At 40.7% G+C, this 20,588-nt stretch overlaps 1 protein-coding gene across 2 annotated transcripts in view; it reads right to left on the bottom strand.

The window, feature by feature from the left end:
- The window catches only part of LOC114330002 (ATP-binding cassette sub-family C member 4-like), a 110,649-nt gene that overhangs the window by 53,182 nt on the left and 36,879 nt on the right, over positions 1–20,588 (bottom strand). For both annotated transcript variants that reach the window (XM_050655866.1, XM_050655867.1), the window contains exon 5: positions 16,513–16,785. In XM_050655866.1, the coding sequence (XP_050511823.1) occupies positions 16,513–16,785 (273 nt within the window). The remainder of the gene's footprint in view (positions 1–16,512; positions 16,786–20,588) is intronic.

The following is a 20,588-nucleotide window of genomic DNA, read 5'->3' as shown; positions in this document are numbered from 1 at the left end:
GGATTAATTATAGGTTTTTGGGGTTGCTGAACACGAATACGGGATCAGCACAGACACAGGAGCACCTGGTGTCTAAGACAGGTTATCTTCTGGAGTTTCGGAGAAATCAAATGGATTACTCTTAGGTTTTTGGGGTTGCTCTTTTGGATTACTCTTTGGTGTGTGTACTCACTAAGTGAGTAACTTAAGTAATCAATTGTTTTAATTATCTATAAAAAATATAAACTCAATTTATATCTGACAATGTTTTTTCTTCATTTATTTTAATCTCGAGTGACTACATTCTATTTTGATAGTGGTATTCATCGTGGCCACTAAATACTTCACAGTCTTTTATCTAAGTCATATTCGTGTTCAGCAACCCCAAAAACACAAGAGTAATTCGCTTGCATCAATTTAGTACCAAAAACTCTCGAAACCGCAGAAGATGACGTGCCTTAGGAACCAGGTACCCCGGTCTCCATTCTGATGGCGTATTTCTGCTTAGCAGCTCCAAAAACTAATGAGTAATACCCATCTGCATCAATTTAATACCGAAACCTGTCGAAACTCCAGAAGAAGACCTGCCTTAGGCACCAGGTGCTCCGTGGATCGGATATGATATCGAATTCACGTTCAGCAGCCCCAAAAACCTGTGAGTAATCAATTTACATTAATTTAGTACCGAAAGCTCTCAAATCTCCAAAGCATGACGTGACTTTGGCACCAGGTACTCCGATGTCTGTTCTGATGCGGTATTCGTGTTCAGCAACTCCAAAAACCTATGAGTAATCCGTTTGCATCAATGTAGTACCAAAGACCCTCGAAACTCCAGGAGCCCCTTTCATTGACCTTGGAAACCAGGTGCTCCGGGAGTCGGTTCTGGTGGCATATTCGTATTTAGTGACCTCAAAAAACCCTCTAGTAATTAATTTGCATCAATTGTTCAAATTGCATTTAAACTGTGCACAGCGAGAAAAAATAACTCCCCACGCCGCTGATGGAACACAGATAAATAGTTGTGGCCCGAGCCACTGATTCCAGTCATTCTCGTCCCGGACGTCGAAGAGTAAGGTCACTGCGTGCACACCCCACTCTTACCGACGAACAGCGAGAAGCCTGAGAGCACCAAGTGCTGAAGAAGCGGCGCACGGTTAGCCCTAAGCTATTAGTTTGGAACCAGCGTGAAAAACCAACGACGCTTGGCCGTGTAAACCAAAAAGGTAGACGGATTACTGGGTTTCAGAGGAATACTCTGGCCCTGGGCTCGAGCGAGTTCGCTCGCCCCGAACTCTACCTAGTGTTCACATACGGTTACAAGAACAAGTGCGAGTAAGGGGGCCAAACTAACTGCGAAAAAGGCTTTCAACGAGGGACCCACCAGCAGCAGGGTAAACTGCACCCATCAGGTAATTATAGTCACTGTCTTACGCCGGAAAAGCACGGAGGGGTGGACAAGCCACCTTTATCCCTGGGGTTTACCCCCCAGAACACCTTGAGGCTGAGGTGCCCTCCGATCGCTCGACTTGCATCCTCACCCATTTGTAATGCCTTCTTCTGTAAGGTCAGTCAGCTCCACCCGGTCGCTTCGTCCTCGGACGACGGCCTCGACAAGCGTTGCCACCACCATCACCACCACTACAGCCACCTCTACTGCCAACCAGTTCTCTTCCTTACATCAGGAAGGCACTGTACCCCCAGCCAGAGGTTACAACCGGCTCACGGCGGAGCTAGACCTCGAGACGCTTAGCGCGGAGATGGAAATCGTCCGCAACAAGTATCGCGAGGCCTACCTTCGCATCGAGCAGGACGACGCCTCCAACCCCCTTCTGCAGCGATATGCTAATGATTTTCCGCCTCTAAGAACACCAGCACAGGCTGGTCCTCAGCGACAGAGCGCTCGGAATATTCACGGTGCCATACCCAAAGTCCCAACTCAACCGTCTAAGCAAGCACCCAAACAACCGAAACAACAATCTTCTCAACAGCAACCCTCTTCTCAACCACAAGCAACCATCAGCACTGAAAACAATCCTGAACCGAACGATTTCGTCTTCCAAAGAAGACAAATAAGACAAATGTCTTACGCCAATGCCGCAGCCAATCCACGCCCCAAAACCCAAGCCAGAAATCAAAACGTCATCAACGCCATAAACGATCCCACACTGTCCGAATATCTAATCAAAGATCTCCCAAAAGATCTTTGTAACAAACGTACCTTCTTTCGGCAAATAAATGCCACCACTCTTTTGTCCAACAAAATTCACTCTTGCAAAGTCCTCTCACATGGAATCGCACATCTTCGACTTTTTAATCCTATAAATGCAGGGGATATCGAGAAAGCAATCCACACTGCAACTGGCCAAACCATGGTTACGGTCCATAGCCGTAGCAGAAATGCAAACACTTCCGCAAAAGAGCCCACCTATCTCCTCTGCATAACTGGAATCGACGTGGATTACTCCGAGCAGGAGGTCACCGACTTGCTCACAGAACAGCAATTCCCAGTCGAAAGACTGTGGAGAGTCAAATCCTATAAAACAGGCAAGGACTCCAAAGTGATCAAGGTGGTGACCAAATCCTTGGAAAAATTCACGTCAGCACTGAGCCGAGGCATAACTCTAGATGGCGAGATCTACAATGCCGAACTCCCTCATGGCTCCGACCCTACAATACCCACTCCAAAATATTGCAGCAAATGCTGCATCAACGGACATTCCATCGACGAATGCCCACAAAAAGCATTCGTCTGCCCCCACTGCGGCGGCAACCATAAATCCAGCGCCTGTACCAAACAGCAGGAACCAAAATGCCCGAATTGCGGCGGTGACCACCCCGCATATTCCAACAAGTGTCCTCAAAGACACACCATCCCCTCCGCCCAACATGAAATTCAGCCACTTACGATCGAAAGATCATTCCCCCCTTTCGAACTCCCTACAGAAACAAAAAACATCTTGTCTATTCAGACCGCTCTGTTGCTTAACTTGTTGCCTGAACTTCGTGAGCATATCGCTGCAATCACGGCTAATCTGATTAGCCAAGTCTACGACCACTCGACAGTGGTCCACGGGTACGGGAGCAATGTCACGGTGACATTCCGCTCCAACCACTAAACACCCTCCCTTTATGGATTTCACCCTAGGCACAGTCAACTGTCAGGGTCTCTCCAAAAAGAGACCCCTCATCAAGAATATCCTGTCGAAGCATAACATCCAGATCCTCGCACTCACAGATACTCTGTCGAAAAACGATCCACACTTCGCAGGATATTCGATCATCCATCGAAGCCGCTGTCAGGTTTCACGTGGGAATGGTATTCTCGTGAAACACGGAATACCGCACAACACACACACATTCCCACAAAATTTTCGTCCACCTGATGTGGACTTCCTGGCAATTGACGTGCACATCCCCAACAACGAAACCCTCACGATAGTCTCTTACTACAAACACCCGGGTCAACCACTCAACAGGCATTTGCTAGAGTACTTTTCGAGGCTCGGCAAGGCTGTGTTGATGGGTGACCTAAATTGTAGACATACACAGTTTGGTGATCACCATCAAAACCCAGAAGGCATCCGCCTCACGGATTATCTACTAGACCTTCCCATTTCAAGAATCACCAACACTGAATTCACGTTTTTGAACGCCAATGGGGCCTCTATTATCGACCACATCCTAGTTACTAGTAACATTCTGGATCGGTTCGGGGATAGATGCCACATAGGCGATTCGATAACGTCAGACCACGTACCTCTTCTTGTCGACACCGACATTCTCACTCCAAAACAACCAAACCCTCCAAGATCTATAAGAGACTATCGTCACGCTAACTGGACTGAATTCCAAAACTTCATCACACAAAATCTCCCAATGTTAGGCGAACTCGATACTAACGATAGTATCGACACCAGTGCAACCAATATCGAGAACCTCATCACTGAGGCGATCACGCACGCAATTCCACTCAAACAAATAACTTATACATCACCGGCACTTCCACAATACATCATTGCCAAAACTCAACAAAAACGACGTCTTCTACGTCAATACAAGGCCAACAGAAACCCACTAATCAAAACAGAGTACAACCGAATCTGTGCCAGGATAAAGAGGGAGATATCTGTCCTAACGGCTCGCCGGTGGGAAGAGGCTACCTCAAAACTGGACTACAGAGACGGAGGTAAATTCTGGCAAAAATTCAAAGTCCTAACAAAACAAAAATTATCTCAACCATCTCATCTGTTGGTCAACAATCACATAGTCAATTCCCCAGAAGGGAAAGCCGAAGCATTCAAAAATTCGCTTCAAAACAATTTTCAAACGCCAGATAACCCGAACTTTGATCGCATATTTAAATTCAACACAGAATACATTGTAAATGTTACTCTCAACCACCACATTCCAGTCTATGATCCTATCATGGACCCCCTCACAGACAGGGAAACGGAGAGCTTTTGCCAAATCGGCAAAAACAGCGCTCCCGGACCTGATGGCATCAACCGAAGGTGCCTCAAAAAACTTCCAGAGAGTATCATCCCTCTTCTAACTAAAATATTCAATGCATGTCTCAAAAACAGCCATTTTCCTACTCCTTGGAAAGTGGCCAACACCATCATGCTTTTGAAAAAAGGCAAACCCCCAACCGACGTGGAATCCTACAGACCAATTTCATTAATCAATACTCTGGGTAAAGTTCTTGAGCTAATCCTAAAGGAGAGGCTCAATAACTTTCTCGAAAACCACAATATCATACCAAAATTCCAATATGGATTCCAGTCAGGTAAATCTACCAAACATGCATTAATAGATTTCACTACCAAAGTCACTCAAACCATCAACGATGGTTCTATCGCCATAGCCACATTTCTGGATGTGCAGAAGGCTTTCGACCAGGTCTGGCACGACGGGCTTGTTCGGAAACTTCTGGACATCGGGCTTCCATTGCAATTTACCAAAATTGTACACTCCTACCTCCACAACCGTACTGTCAGAGTGAAAATATGCGATCAAAAGTCCACCCCCTTCACTCCACAAGCTGGAGTTCCCCAGGGTTCAGTCCTAGCGCCGCTGTTGTACATCATCTACAACAGCGACATCACTAACCAAAATATCCCAGGTGCTCGGCTGTTTCTCTATGCAGACGACACGACTCTGCTCTCAACTACCTCTCGATACAACCCAAGACTCCTCTTCAGAAGAGCACAGGCTCTGTTGGACGGTGTCGGCGAATGGTGTTGTAAGTGGAGAGTCACGCTCAACGCGAACAAAACAACAACAATTGTGTTTCGCGCCCCTACTGTGTCAAATAGAATCATTCGCAATGAAGACGACCAATATCCTCTGAGTTTGTTGGGAGAAAGGCTTGTTGTTAGCCCGACTGTGAACTATTTGGGAGTACTGTTTACCAGGACTCTCAACTGGGACGCAGATCTAAAGGCAACTTTAGATAGGGTAAGGAACAGGGCCAGACTTCTCAACGCTCTCTCGGGAAAAATTGGCAAGACACACAAGAAGACTCTCATTCACACTTACAGGACCTTTATTCGACCCGTCATGGAGTACAAATCATGTATCTACTCTCTTTGCTCAAGACAAAAACAAGAGAGGTTGTTGAGGACGGAGCGCAGAGTCTTGCGTAGATGTAACTATGAGCACTGGCGATATCCCTCAAACGAAATCCATAACATCTCGAACATCCCCAAAATCACCGAGAGAATAAACTCTCTGAACAGGAACTTCACAATCAAAGTAATCAACGGCCCCCCTTCCGACACACAAGAATCTCTCAAATGTTCCTGTTCATCTTCCGGCCACGTACTCTACCGAAAGCCCAAACGCAAAAAGATTCACGTACCGTCCGCTCTAATGCAAACATGCATTGACGAACTCCCGGTAGAGTACGAAAACATCCTTGAGGCTACCCCGTTAGCCTTCCGTACCCACCTCTAACATTTCCTCTTCCTTACCCCGAACAGGGAGAAGTTGGTTTTTTGCGGTTTCCCAACTTCATTGCACAATTATACCTGTTCGTCCCAAGAAAATAGCCGCAACTATTTTCTCCACTCGAACGCTCACTGTCCACGCTGCGCTCAAAGCCACCTCCTGACCGCCGACGAGGGACGCAGGTTCGCCTGTCGTTGTACAATGGTTTCTAGGGAGCTTGGTCGAAAGCAAAGCACGGACAGTACACGTAAATGTCTATGGAACCAACACCAATCCACCAAACTTTCTTCTCTGTTGACTTCTGGCCTTCTGGACAACACCGTCTGGCATAACCCAGGATCCAAGAACACCAGGACACGGCGCTTGCCCCGGTGTGGTTTTCGGACTGTTTGCTTTGCTGCCAACACAATACATTCACCTCAAACCCTGAAGAGGACAAAATCCTAAACGGGGAAGCACATTGAACGCATTTCTTCTAAACATTATCTAGACAAGCAAATCAAACAATGTGGCATGGCCACTGATTCCCAAAACTTGAGCTCAGCTGTTGCTGTTGCTATGCCAAAACAACACATTTCTTGTAGTTTTCCCCTTCGCCCCCTCGAACCACCGGTAGTTCTTTTTAGTAAGTCACCAGTAGCAAATTAGACCCCGTTTAAGTATGTACCTAGTGTAGCGCCGATCGTTTTAGGCACTATTGGCTCGCGTAAGCTATGATGCCAACTCTCTCAAGGGCTCTGTACCTACAAACAATTTATTATATTTAGTATCTCTGTTGTCAAAAAACAGTTAAGTGTATGAAAGTGCAGTGCCCCACTCTAGTGTAAATAGAAGAGTATGTGCAAGATTCTGACGCCTAGCCACAACGAATTTGTTGCTAACACTCTCTCTCATGTTCGTAAGTAGTGTAGTTATTCTCGCAGCTCACACCATGTATTTCTCAACCCTTTGTTTAACAATAACAAACTATTGTAGAGTATAATTCTCTCGCAGAGTATTGTTTATTTATGTTCAATGTTGATTTCCCTTTAACATTAAAGAGTTTACAGTTTCCTGTGGTATTATTTCGTAGTATTTGAACCATAGGAACTGTCCCCTTGCTCTAACCACCGGCTGAATGATTTACAACCATTCACGGTTAAAAAGTGCAGGAACCAGTGCGCATGAGCCAAAGCCCCTGGTTAGAACAAATGGTCCTTCGAGCCTTCAAAGGGTAAATGGCCCTTCGTAGCCTATTAATTTTAGTATTTCAGCCCTTGGCTGACCTTAGTTGATGTATTTGCTCTTACACCCACATTCCACCCCTTTGGATAGTATCCTAAAGCCATTCTTAAGGGCATCAAAGGTCCTTCCCGCATCACAAGCTCACTCTATCTCTTAAGATTGTTTGGAGTCCGTTCGGACTCTCTCTCTCTCTCTCTCTCTCTCTCTCTAAGCACGCATAGACAATAAAGTGTAATAAGTCTCCTATTTAAAGACATTGTCTCCGGTTAAACCAACTCGCGCCCGGGCAGAATCGCTAGCGCGTGAATACAAGTTCTTCGGAAACAAAAGAATCGCAGACGAATCAACACCGCCAACGCTCCAATCAAGAAAGCTTCAAGGCTCTCAAGAAAGTTTTGAAGCGACGGCAACACCGCAAGCAATCTAGCAGTTGAAACCCCGACCCGACAAGTGGACTACAGACAGGTTTTTTCTTCATAATTTTTAAAGTAGAAATAGTTAAAACTGATTTTAATCTCACAATGATGATGAGTTATAATATTAATTTTTCGAGTTTAGGTGTATAAATATATGAAAACATTTTAGGATTTACAGGGTGTAACTCGTAATTGTTACAGTTTATGATGCATTTTATTCGTTTTACGCTGATTAAGATATATGATTTTTTTTATGTTGTATGTAAATAGGTAGGTATAAGTATTTAGATACATGAAAAAGGTGATATGTATAACAGGTATCGCTAGTATAAAAAGTTTTTTTTTGTCGGTTTACTCAGTTCAGCATACACGCGTATTTAACATAGTTTTTTCTACGACCTTGTTTTTAGTGCATAACTCAAATCTCTTAGGAAGTAAATTGATGAAAATTTGTATTTTGCTCATATAAAAGTTAAATAATGGATTACAAATCGCTATGTAATAACAGGACAGCTGCCAAAGGGCAGGTAACTCGCGTTCAGGATTGGATTAATAAAAAATCACAGGATACTAAGTCGATTTCAATTTTTGAAGCAAAGTTAGACATTGTAGAGAAATATTTTGATAAGTACTCAATCGCACAAGACTCGATAGAGATTTTAGTAGCAGAAAATGACAATTTGTCAGATTCTGAAGACAGGGAGGTAACGGAAGAAATGTTTGTTATTAGTATCGCCGCGCTGAAAGATTCAATTAAAAAATTGTCCCCCTCTAGTAGCTCTACCCCCATACGCAATAATAGTTCTGTACCTGTCTCTCAAGATTTACATAGTAATGTTAAGTTACCTGACATTAAGCTCGGAAGTTTTGACGGTTCACGCCCTTCCGAATGGGGAGGCTTTATAGATATTTTTGACGCTTTAATTGGCAGTAACGCTCGTCTTAAAGATGCTGAGAGGCTCTATTATTTACGTACCTTAGTAAAGGGATCCGCCCTTAAGTTAATTGATACTTTAAAAGTTACAGATTCTAATTACGCAGTTGCACTTAAGACATTGAGAGACCGGTATGAGAACAAATCTATTGTAGTAAACGAATATTTGTCAAATATTGTACATTTCCCCCAAATTAATAAGTGTAACTCTGAGGTTTTGAGAGAGTTTGCCTCATCGCTGCGCAAGGATATCGAATGTCTCAATAATCTAAATCTCACCGATAAAGTTTTGACAGAGGCTCTTTTAGTATTTCTGTTTGAACAAAAATTAGATGCAAACTCGCGAAAGTCCTTTGAAGAAGAACGCAAAACTGCTCAAATCCCCACTCTTAAAGAATTTTTTGATTTTATAGATAAACGTTGCGTTATTTTAGAAAATTTGTCCAGTTTTGAAAACGCTAATGAGAAAAAGCACAATGTACAAGAAAATAAAACGGTCGCGTTCAAACCTAAGGTTAACTTGCATGCAAGTTGTGAATCTAATGCTCGCCCCCCCTCGCCACGAAACCGCCCCCACTCACGCCCCAGTTCTCCGAATTTTAACGCTACTTGTGTGATTTGCAACGGTGCTCATAGAATTTATTCTTGCGCTAGATTTACCGCTCTCCCTCCTCGCGAAAGATTTAATAGTGTGAAACAGAAAAAGCTGTGTTTCAATTGTTTAGGTTATCAGCACTCAATCAAGGATTGCCGGTCAACAATAAGTTGTTCTATTTGTCGCCAAAAGCATCACACTTTGATTCACTTAGACTCACAGGCAAACTCCAACACTCAATATGCGCCGCGCTCCCAAACTTATCATACGAATAATAATCACACTCACCCACAGCACTCTAATATACGGCAAAATAATTCTTACCACGATAATTCAAGGAATCATACTCCGGACTCTCGCACACGCCGCTATTCGCAACAGGACGCACATTCGCGTCAAAGTACTACGCCAGACGCACAAGAGCGTCCAAACCAAGCCCCCCAAGCAGGTAACCATGTAAATCGTGGAAATTATAGGTCACAAACCGATGTCTCTTACGTGAGCTCGCACAACGCAGTTACACAAAATAGAAATCAGGAATCGCAAGTTTTGCTAGCCACAGCTGAAGTGGTAGTTTTCTCTCACAACGGTCAACCCATGACTGTTAAAATGTTATTAGACAACGGCTCTCAAAATAGTTTTGTAACAACAAAGTTGGCTGAACAATTAGGATTACCCTCTGAAACACAAAATTTGCATGTGTCCGGCTTATCCGGACAAGAAACGCTAATCTCGCGCGAAAAAGTTGAGCTGGAAATTAACTCAAAAGTTAATAATAGGAAATTTGTTATTGATTGCTCTGTTATCGATACCATTTCACAACGTCTGCCACAGTATAGTATAAACCCCGCAAAATTAAATATACCTGCACATTTAATCAGTTGCTTAGCTGATAGCACATTTGCAGTGCCGTCCGAGATTCAAATTTTAGGAGGCGCTGAAATTTATTACTCGCTATTATCTCATGGGTTGTTACATTTAGGTAAAGGACTCCCATCGTTAATTAATACACATTTGGGTTGGGTGATCTCTGGTAATGTCCCCCAACATTGTCTCGAAAATACCCCCAAAGAAAAAGTTTACGCGTTTACAGGTATCTCTGACGCTCTCTCCCTCGAACATAATGAAGAAAATTTATGACTAGATACTCTCTTAAATAGATTCTGGAATCAAGAAGAAATTCTTGACACTTCCTCCCACTCCGCACCTGAAAATGAAATTGTTGAAAATTTGTTCACCTCCAGTACTAAAATTTTAGAAAATGGCACTTACGTTGTAAAAATGCCCTTTAAAACCCCCGACGAATACCTCAAGCTAGGTGACTCCTTTTCTATAGCAAAGAGGCGTTTCTTATCGCTAGAAAACAAACTTCAGAAAAACCCCAATCTGTTGAAAGATTATCAAGAATTTATTAATGATTATGTAGCTCAAGGTCACGCTCGACCCATACCCCTAACCCTTACGAATTCGCTCTCGCAGAACAAGTATTTCGTTCCCCACCTGGCCGTCATTAGAAGCGACCACGTTACGACAAAAACTCGAGTCGTGTACGATTTCTCTTGTCCCAGCAGCTCGAAGCTCTCTTTCAATGATATAGCACTTAAAGGTTATCAGGTCCAACCAGATCTGTATGACATTCTCTTAAGATTTCGTCTTTTCCCCCTCGCACTCACCGCTGACATACGTCAAATGTTTAGGCAAATCAAAACAGACCCCACACAAAATTTTTTGCAGAACATACTTTGGCGCAACTCCCCTTCAGATCAACTGGAATGTCTTGAACTCTTAACCGTGTCATTTGGTCAAACTTTTGCTCCCTACTTATCTTGTCGAGTTTTAAAGGACATCGCACAGAAAAACACTAATCTCCCTCTTGCTTCTCATGCGCTCCTCTACCAAACGTATGTTGACGATATTTTGTGTGGAGCGCACTCTCTCTCTGAATTAGAAATTTTGTACACTCAGTTAAACTCCGCCCTCGCTAACTCTGGTTTTCAATTACACAAATGGTGCAGCAATTCAATAGAGATGTTGCAAAAAATCTCTCACTCTGACCCCCAAGAAAAAGATTTAAATTTAGATGACTTACCCTGCAAAGTTTTAGGCATCAAATGGAACCCCGCTACCGATGAATTTAAAATCTCTGTCCCCACTGCTCTAGAAGTCACTCCTCTCACGAAAAGAAAAGTTTTGTCGATAATTAGCTCCTCATATGATCCCCTAGGTCTAGTAAATCCAGTCATAGTAAATGGAAAAATCCTTATGCAGAAACTTTGGCTGCAAAAAATTGATTGGGACACTCCCATCTGTGACTCCGCTATTCTTGAATATTGGCAAGATTTTGTGTCAAATCTCCTCCAGTTAAAAAATCTCGTCATCCCTAGACAATTGCAAGTTAGTAAAGATGTCTCTCGTATTGAAATTCATGGATTCGCTGACAGCAGCTCATCAGCGTATGGGTGTGCTTTGTATCTCAGAGTTAAATACTCAGATAATAGTATTTCATGTAACTTAATTTCCAGTAAAAGTCGTGTATGCCCTCTCAAGAAAATAATCACTATCCCCAAACTAGAGTTATGTGCCATGTTGCTCCTCGCGAAGTTGACTACAAAAATGTTAAGTATATTTGAAAATGATCTCCGCCCTCACTCAGTAAATTTGTGGACTGATTCCACTATTGCTTTACATTGGATAAATTCTCACCCAAGTAGATGGAACACGTTTGTAGCTAATCGTGTCAGTCAAATACAGAGTCAGTGTGAAACGTTCCAGTGGCGGCACGTTTCATCCCCAGATAATGCAGCCGACATGCTGTCTAGAGGCTCATTTCAACCTAGTAATTTTGAAATTTGGTTCCATGGCCCAGAATTCATACGAAACCCAGACTTTGAAACGCCGCAAGTAAATAACCTACCCCCACCCTCTCTCAAATTACCCGAAGAAAAGAAAGTTGTTCTTACGACTCTTGTTCAGCCTGAAAATTTTTGGCTATCTCTATTCTCTCGTTTTTCTAAGTTTTCCACCCTTCAACGTACAGTGGGGTACGTATTAAGATTCACTCAAGTACTGAAAAATAAAAAGAAAAATTCTGAACCGCTCTCCACCTCTGAACTCTCTCAAGCGCATGATCGCATAGTGAAAGCCATACAATCGCATTATTTTGCAAAAGAAATTGCAGAAATCTCCGCAAATCGCCCCTTGTCAAATAAGCAGTTATTAAGTTTGAATCCCTTTCTCGACTCTTCTAATTTCCTCCGCGTAGGCGGCAGGCTCGCTAACGCTGAGATACCCTTCGATCAAAAATTTCCGCTATTGCTCCCCTCCAAAGCTCACGTTGTCACACTCATGATCAAAAAAGAACACATTCGTTTGCGGCATGCAGGACCGCAAAATACACTCTCAAATCTCCGACTCAGATATTGGCCACTCAATGCTCTTAGAGAAATTAAACGCATTATCCATTCTTGTACTATTTGTCACAGATTCAACGCAAAAGTAGCTGAACAGATTATGTCAGATCTCCCCAAAGAAAGGATTTGTGCATCCCGCCCATTTTTCAAAGTAGGTGTCGACTTTGGAGGACCCTACCTCGTAAAATCTTCAAAATTGAGAAAAGCCCCAGTAACGAAATGTTACATCGCAGTTTTTGTCTGCATGGTCACGAAAGCGGTACATGTAGAACTTATCTCCAATCTCACCACAGAGGCATTCTTAGCGACTCTCAAAAGATTCATAGCTCGTAGAGGTAACCCTTCCAAAATATTTAGCGATAATGGTTCGAACTTTCAAGGGGCAAGAAATCAACTGAAAGAACTCTATGACTTTTTCAAAACCCAAAGTAATTATGACACAATTAGAGAATATTTATCACAGAATGAAACGCAATGGCAGTTCATTCCCCCTAGGGCTCCTCACTTCGGTGGGCTTTGGGAAGCTTCCATCAAAAGTGTAAAATACCATTTACAAAGAATCCTAGGTAACTCTAGTTATACCTTTGAAGAACTCTACACAATATTAGCACAGGTTGAAGCAATATTGAACTCTAGACCTCTATCTCCAATATCAAATGACGCCTCCGACTTGCAGCCACTCACACCTGGGCACTTCCTCATTGGTGGTCCAGTAACCGCGTATCCCGACAAAGATATTTCAGAACAATTAGACAATAAACTCACATCTTGGCAAAGGTGCACTAAGGCACAGCAAATATTCTGGAAAAGGTGGACAAAAGATTATCTTAACAGGTTGCAGCAACGCCCAAAGTGGTTACGCCCACAAACAGATCTGAAAGTAGATCAAGTTGTTTTAATAAAAAATGAAGACACGCCTCCATTAAAGTGGCCTCTAGCTAGGGTATTAGAGGTAATACCAGGGAAAGACGGTAAGGTTAGAGTCGTACGTCTTAAAACGACAAATGGTGAATATACCAGGTCCATCACAAAAGTTTGCCCCCTCCCTTCAGATGACATGGTCGCCTCATCAAATTAAACCAGCTGCGTTATATATATATATATGCATATATGTAAGATTGTTAGGTATCGTGTTGTCGTTTGTCGCGTAGTGTAGTCTTCTCCGCCTTGTATATGGATGGCCGCTTTTCCGGTGGTGGCAGAATGTTCAAATTGCATTTAAACTGTGCACAGCGAGAAAAAATAACTCCCCACGCCGCTGATGGAACACAGATAAATAGTTGTGGCCCGAGCCACTGATTCCCAAAACTTGAGCTCAGCTGTTGCTGTTGCTATGCCAAAACAACACATTTCTTGTAGTTTTCCCCTTCGCCCCCTCGAACCACCGGTAGTTCTTTTTAGTAAGTCACCAGTAGCAAATTAGACCCCGTTTAAGTATGTACCTAGTGTAGCGCCGATCGTTTTAGGCACTATTGGCTCGCGTAAGCTATGATGCCAACTCTCTCAAGGGCTCTGTACCTACAAACAATTTATTATATTTAGTATCTCTGTTGTCAAAAAACAGTTAAGTGTATGAAAGTGCAGTGCCCCACTCTAGTGTAAATAGAAGAGTATGTGCAAGATTCTGACGCCTAGCCACAACGAATTTGTTGCTAACACTCTCTCTCATGTTCGTAAGTAGTGTAGTTATTCTCGCAGCTCACACCATGTATTTCTCAACCCTTTGTTTAACAATAACAAACTATTGTAGAGTATAATTCTCTCGCAGAGTATTGTTTATTTATGTTCAATGTTGATTTCCCTTTAACATTAAAGAGTTTACAGTTTCCTGTGGTATTATTTCGTAGTATTTGAACCATAGGAACTGTCCCCTTGCTCTAACCACCGGCTGAATGATTTACAACCATTCACGGTTAAAAAGTGCAGGAACCAGTGCGCATGAGCCAAAGCCCCTGGTTAGAACATCAATTAAATGCCGAAAACCATCGAAACTCTAGAAAATGACGTCCCTTGCAGTGGCCCTGGCGACCAAGTCATCCGGAGATTAATTCTGATGGCATATTCGTGTTTTGCGATCCCTTTTTGGCCCATGAGTAATCTGTTTACATCAATGGAATGCCTAAAACTCTCGAAACTCTAGAAGATGACGTCCGTTGAAGGTCAAGGTCAAAGTAAAGGTCGCCATTGGATAGCCAGGAAAAAATCCTAGACTACTAGTATTTTTCCTTGATCCAAACTTCAACATGTTGCCAAATAACCAGTAACTCACGGAATTGAAATACCCCGTAAATCTTATAATTTTCCGAGTTTGGGCCTCTATATCTTGAAAATCCTTCATACGATTGAGTTGTGCCCATGAGAACTTTTTATCAGGATGCTTCAAAGAGTGTTTTCCCAAAGTATGAACAAAATACATTGGGACCTATTTTCCATAAGGTTTTTGCGGGGTCCTTTACAGCCGAGATTCGTTAGTCCGACAACGTAAATATGTTAATGACGCGGGACACGGAAACGCGCCCAACCTGCACTCTAAATTTTTTCAGAAAGTGGTAGACTCGCTCAAACGAAGCAGTTAAGCATTTTTAAGACTTTTCTAATCATCTTCCAAAAAAAAACGATGTACTGTGGACTACAACTTTTGCTCAATATTTTTCGACTTATTGCGAGTGAAATTGTTATTTTTCAACAAAAAAATCTCAAAAATTTTTCTCGAATTAAATCTTATTAAAACAATATTTTTAGCAAAAATGTAGCTTATAAAAAAATGGTCTATTCATGAAGTCAATCGATACAGTAAAAGCAAAGTTAAAACTCATAAAAAATTGTTCTTATTCGTCAAAATAACCAAAAAATGAAGCACTTTTCGGGGAAAACTCATTACAATTTTTTTAAATGTTTAAAAAAAGCTTTATTTTTATTTTTTATAAACGTTTCTAGGTTCAAAACCAAGTGAGTTACGCTCAAAATAAAGTTGGTCCGTTTTTTTGGGAAAAAAATCGTGAAAATCTCCCCTTGTTTAGCACCTCAAATAAAATTTATCGTTAACGCTTTACCATTTACTTTGTATATGTATTGTTTTTATGATCTGTAAGCTTGACCGGTTCAAAAGTTTGACTGGTTTGTACACAAGTCGTATTTAGTAACTGTTTAAAGGGGGCCCCATTTCCATTTCTGCGGGGGGGCCGATGGAGTTTGATACGCCACTGCATATTGATTACGTGTGTATCTATTTAACGCTAGTATTTATTTTAAATTATTGATCTTGCTTTATCCTGAAATTCACCCTTAAATAGGATAAGGCGTCCATATTCAAAATGACTATTCGAGGCTTAGGTTCTCTAGTACCATAACCATCACTAGAGAAGTTTTACTTGAGTAATGTTTCTTGGCTTAAAAATGGATTACCACATGTTAGGGCAGTATTTAAAAATGAGTGGTACTTATCACGGTAACGCAAACTGTCTTGTGTCGCTCTTGCTAATGTTGAGATAGCCAAAATCGGAAATGGTAATAATGAAATAGGCACACTATGCTGATTCTAAGATAATTAAATTATATTACATTATGCCACAATGAAGACAACGCCTAAAGGAACTTTGGCGGAATATAGCGCTATTGAAGTCAGAATGCGACATGTATATTGCGACATCGACATGTATATTGTACCATCGATATTGCACTACAGTAAAATAATTGTGCAAAAGATAAAAAAAATCCGAGATTCCACAGTCCAGAGCGCTGGAGAGAAACAGAGAGACAGAGAGAGAGAGGAGATAGAGAGGAGAGAGAGAGAAATCTATCGACTACCAAGTCAAAGTAACGTAACAAAATTTTTAGACCCACACTATTCATATAATTTACTACAGTTTAACTGTATTTCGTCATAAAATATAAAACCAGCACATATAAAGAAATATTTTACTGATGTTTGGTTAAGTACATTTGTACAAACGTAAAAAGTATTTTTTGCGTTATCTAATATTATAAAATACCTCAAAAACTTACCCAACAAAACGTAACAAATTAAGGTGAAGCACAAAGACATTCTCTCCAGAAAGACCATACAACTGGCGAATATTCCTCGCAGATAAGAAGTCAGTGTAACGCATCTTATCTCATTTTTCCTTGCTATTTCTATTACTTTCTCAAACGGCTTTTCCCAAGCATACATTTTTATAACCTGTATGCCTGATATGATTTCACTCATCAGTTTGACTCTATTGTCTGTTTTCTTAGCTATATTGGCTCGAAGGGTGCCCATTAATTTCCCCAGATAACCTTAAAATGTAGTAAAAGTTATATTATTAACGGAGAACTACTAAGAACAAAAAAGTCCTGATTTCAATCCTTTGAATTAGGTCGCAAATGAAGATATTAGTCTACAAAAAAGAATTAATTATTTTTTAGAATTGCCACAGAAAAACAAAGAAGTCGCGAATGTGATTAAAAATAATAGACAAGGGTTACTTGATATTAAGAGATCTTTGCAAAACCGGATCATAAAGTGTGTTGAAGTAAGTGGTGGACATTTTGAACATTTACTTTAATTGTTTTGCTTTTTTAGTATAACTACAGTCCGTCTAGAAAGTGTCCGGGAAAAAGAAAGCAGAATTATAATTTTACGGTATTTATTTCTATCACTTGAAATATAAAATTCCAACAAATAATTCATCTCATTTACTTATACAACCTCCATTTAAATCTAAACACTCAACTAAACGTCCAGATACACCCGAAACTAGGTCAAGGCCATATTTTCGGTAATGGTGTTCCAGCCCTGTAAAACTGACCGAATCAAACCTTCTTTATCTCGTGGCGCTGCTCGTTTCACTTCAATCTTCATCAGTCCCCATATCTTTTCAATGGGGCTAAGATCTGGAGATGCTGCTGGTCACGGAATTGTTGCCAATTCGTGTTCTTGCATCCAAGCTTGAGTATAAGCACAAGTATGGCATCTTGCATTATCTTGCTGAAAACGCCACCCCTCTGGATATAAAACATGAGCCGTTTCAAGAAGAAACCATGTCACAATATTTCGCACTATCAATAGTATCATTAACTATACAGAGAGGTGTAGCGCCACGCTGAGATATTGCTCCCCAAACCATTATTTTAGTGGGAAATTTGGAAATTTGAACGGTAACATTTTTTCTTGATAGGACTTTTAGATGATTTGCACCAAGCTGGAATAAACTTTCATCAGATATAAAGACATTAATAAAATAATTATCTTCTCGAAAACGTTGACAAAAATCTATTCTTCGTTGCCTTTGCAGAGGTGTCGTTGTAGGGATTTTTTTTGGATTCCTTGATATGTAGCCTTGCTTTTTTAGTGACATGCGGACAGTTTCTGGGCACACTTTTATTCTCCGTTGATTTCCAAATCTGTTGGCTAATTTTCGAAACCCTAGGCGCGAATTTTGTCGTCCTAAAAACACTAAAGTATTTAAATTGTTTCCGCGAATCTTACGCGGTCTACCCGAAACTGGTCTATGTCTCATATCTATGCCATTTTTTATCCTCTTTATTGTCTCATACACTGTACTTTTCCGAGTTCAGTCAATTGCACTAATTTTTTAAAGTTTCGGACACCCTTTCTATACAAATATTCCACCACTTTTCTTTTTTCTACTTGCGACATTATTTCACAAATCTTAAGTCTGTTTACAAACAACAATATTTGACAGATGGTGTTGTCATGCGATTTTGTCCATAACCTACTATCGGCACAACCTACTTGATGCATTACTTTTGTCTTAAAATGTTACAAAAAGGAAATCTATTAACATTAGGAAAAATATAAAATTCCGGATAGTTTCTAGACGAACTATACTTAATTTGTTATTATTACACATTGAATAAATAGAGAATAAATGGAATAAATTTTTTTATTAAGTATACAATTAAAATTCATTGGACCTTTTAGAAGCAAATAACTCGGTAAACAATCGAATTACATGAATGAAACAAGAGTAATTTTTGTTGTAGAATTTAACGCCTTTTCAAATTTATCTATTATTTTACCCGTAGCTTAGCTGAAAGAAAAAACTGTTGTGGTTTACTAAATACAACCTAGTGTCACTAGCGCCTTCTATAAGCGATGCTAAATGAGTCTAGATTACAATATATAGTCCATGGGCCCACCATTAAAAACATTATTACCTCCCTCGTGAGACTTTGAGGAACTAAAAGACATTGGCTTGGATGGCAAAGACATTCGCATAATTGCAAATTTGTATTGGAATCAAACAACATCAGTTTTAGTAGATGGTGTGGAATCACAGGTTCTTAATATTAAAAGAGGAGTACGGCAGGAATGCCTCTTGTCACCCCTGCTTTTCAACGTTTACTCAGAAAGAATTTTCAGAAATGCACTTTCTGAAAAAGAAGAAGGTATAAGTGTGAACGGTGAAGTCATCAATAATTTGCGATCTGCGGACGATAGGGTACTCCTAGCTTCTAGTCAAGAAGATCTGCAAACACTACTTGATAGTGTCGTTGAGAGTTGTAGAGAGGCAGGTCTGGATCTGAACATACGGAAAACCAAAAGACTCGTAATAAGTAAACAACAGCATATAAAACCGTCTATATATGTAAATACATAATACCAAACTTGAGCAAGTTGATAAAATCGTTTATCTTGGACAGCAATTAAATTGTAACGAAGAAAGTCACGGCGAAATTAGATCTAGGATAGAGCAGGCCAGAGCCGCTTTTAGAAGGATGTCCAAGGTGTTATGTAACAGAGACCTAAAATTGGCATTGAGGATCCGCCTACTTCGCTGCTACGTGTTCTCGGTCTTACTTTATGGTGTCGAGTCCTGGACTGTGAATAAAACCGACCTAGATCGCCTTGATGCTTTCGAAATTTGGTGCTATAGAAGAATTTTAAAAGTTTCCTGGATGGAGAAGATTCGAAACTCGACAATACTAGAAGGTCCCAGCAAGACTACTGAGATAATAAAAAGCATCAAGCAGAGAAAGCTGGAGTATTTCGGACATGTAATGAGAGGTCCCAAATATAGGTTGCTGCAAAATATTATGGAAGAAAAAATAGCAGGCAAACGCAGTCCAGGACGAAGAAGAACCTCATGGTTGAAGAACTTGCGAGATTGGTATGGTGTTGATACAAGCATGCTATTTAGGGTGGCAGTGAATAAAATTAGGATAGCTATGATGGTAACCAACGTTCTGAAAGGACATGGTACATGAAGAAGAAGATGTGACTTTGTTTATTCAATTATTCATGTCGAGTCGGACAACTTTTCTACTTCAGAAAATTTTCAAGAGGGGGGCGTTTCGTAAATATAGAGGTTTTAATACATCTATCGCTGCGTTCACCAGAAATAATCGGTTTAAGTTTCATCTGAACAGATGTGTTTCAGCGCTTTAAAACTACGTTCAGTCTGGCGAATGGTATTTTTCCGTTTGACACTTTCATAGTTGGTTTTGTTTTGTGTTCTCGCATGTTTTATGAATTATGAACTTAACCTAAAACGAGATTCGTTGTTTTTGTTTATTTTTATATCGTGCTATCGTTCAACGATAACTTGGACGTGTCTTACACAAATTTAATTCAACAATGGATAATTTAATATTACCTTTATTGTTGTTTGATAATGAACTGAACAAGAAATAATTTTTAGTGCTGCTGGCTGTGCTGGGTGTTGGACTTGGCAGAACCATTGGATGATGATGAAGTATTCCCACCATAAATAAATAATAATTGTCACGAGAAATATGAATTGAAATATGAATGTTGAAAATAGTGTTCCCCAATACACAGATTTAAAATTTCGTGAGCGTATACAATTATGTATCTCCTTTTCAATTTTTAATTACTTTAAGTAAGTTTCAACTACTTTACAAGAATATATTTCTTAAACACGTTCAATATTGAAGCGGTGTCAACAGTTTCAAAGCGCTGACATAGCGCACTGGTCTGGTGAACGCACCCTATAAGGGTAAATTTCATGTGAAATTTAAGGGAGAGACTGATAAATTTCATGTGAAAGTAGGATTGCACCAAGGTTCGGTGCTTAGTTCGTATTTATTCTTATTAGTTTTTGACCAGATAACAG

Source organism: Diabrotica virgifera, chromosome 7 (genome assembly GCF_917563875.1).
Source record: "Diabrotica virgifera virgifera chromosome 7, PGI_DIABVI_V3a".
Classification (NCBI taxonomy): Eukaryota; Metazoa; Arthropoda; class Insecta; order Coleoptera; family Chrysomelidae; genus Diabrotica; species Diabrotica virgifera.
Note: the sequence above shows the minus strand (reverse complement) of the source record. Positions and strands in the feature narration are given on the sequence as shown.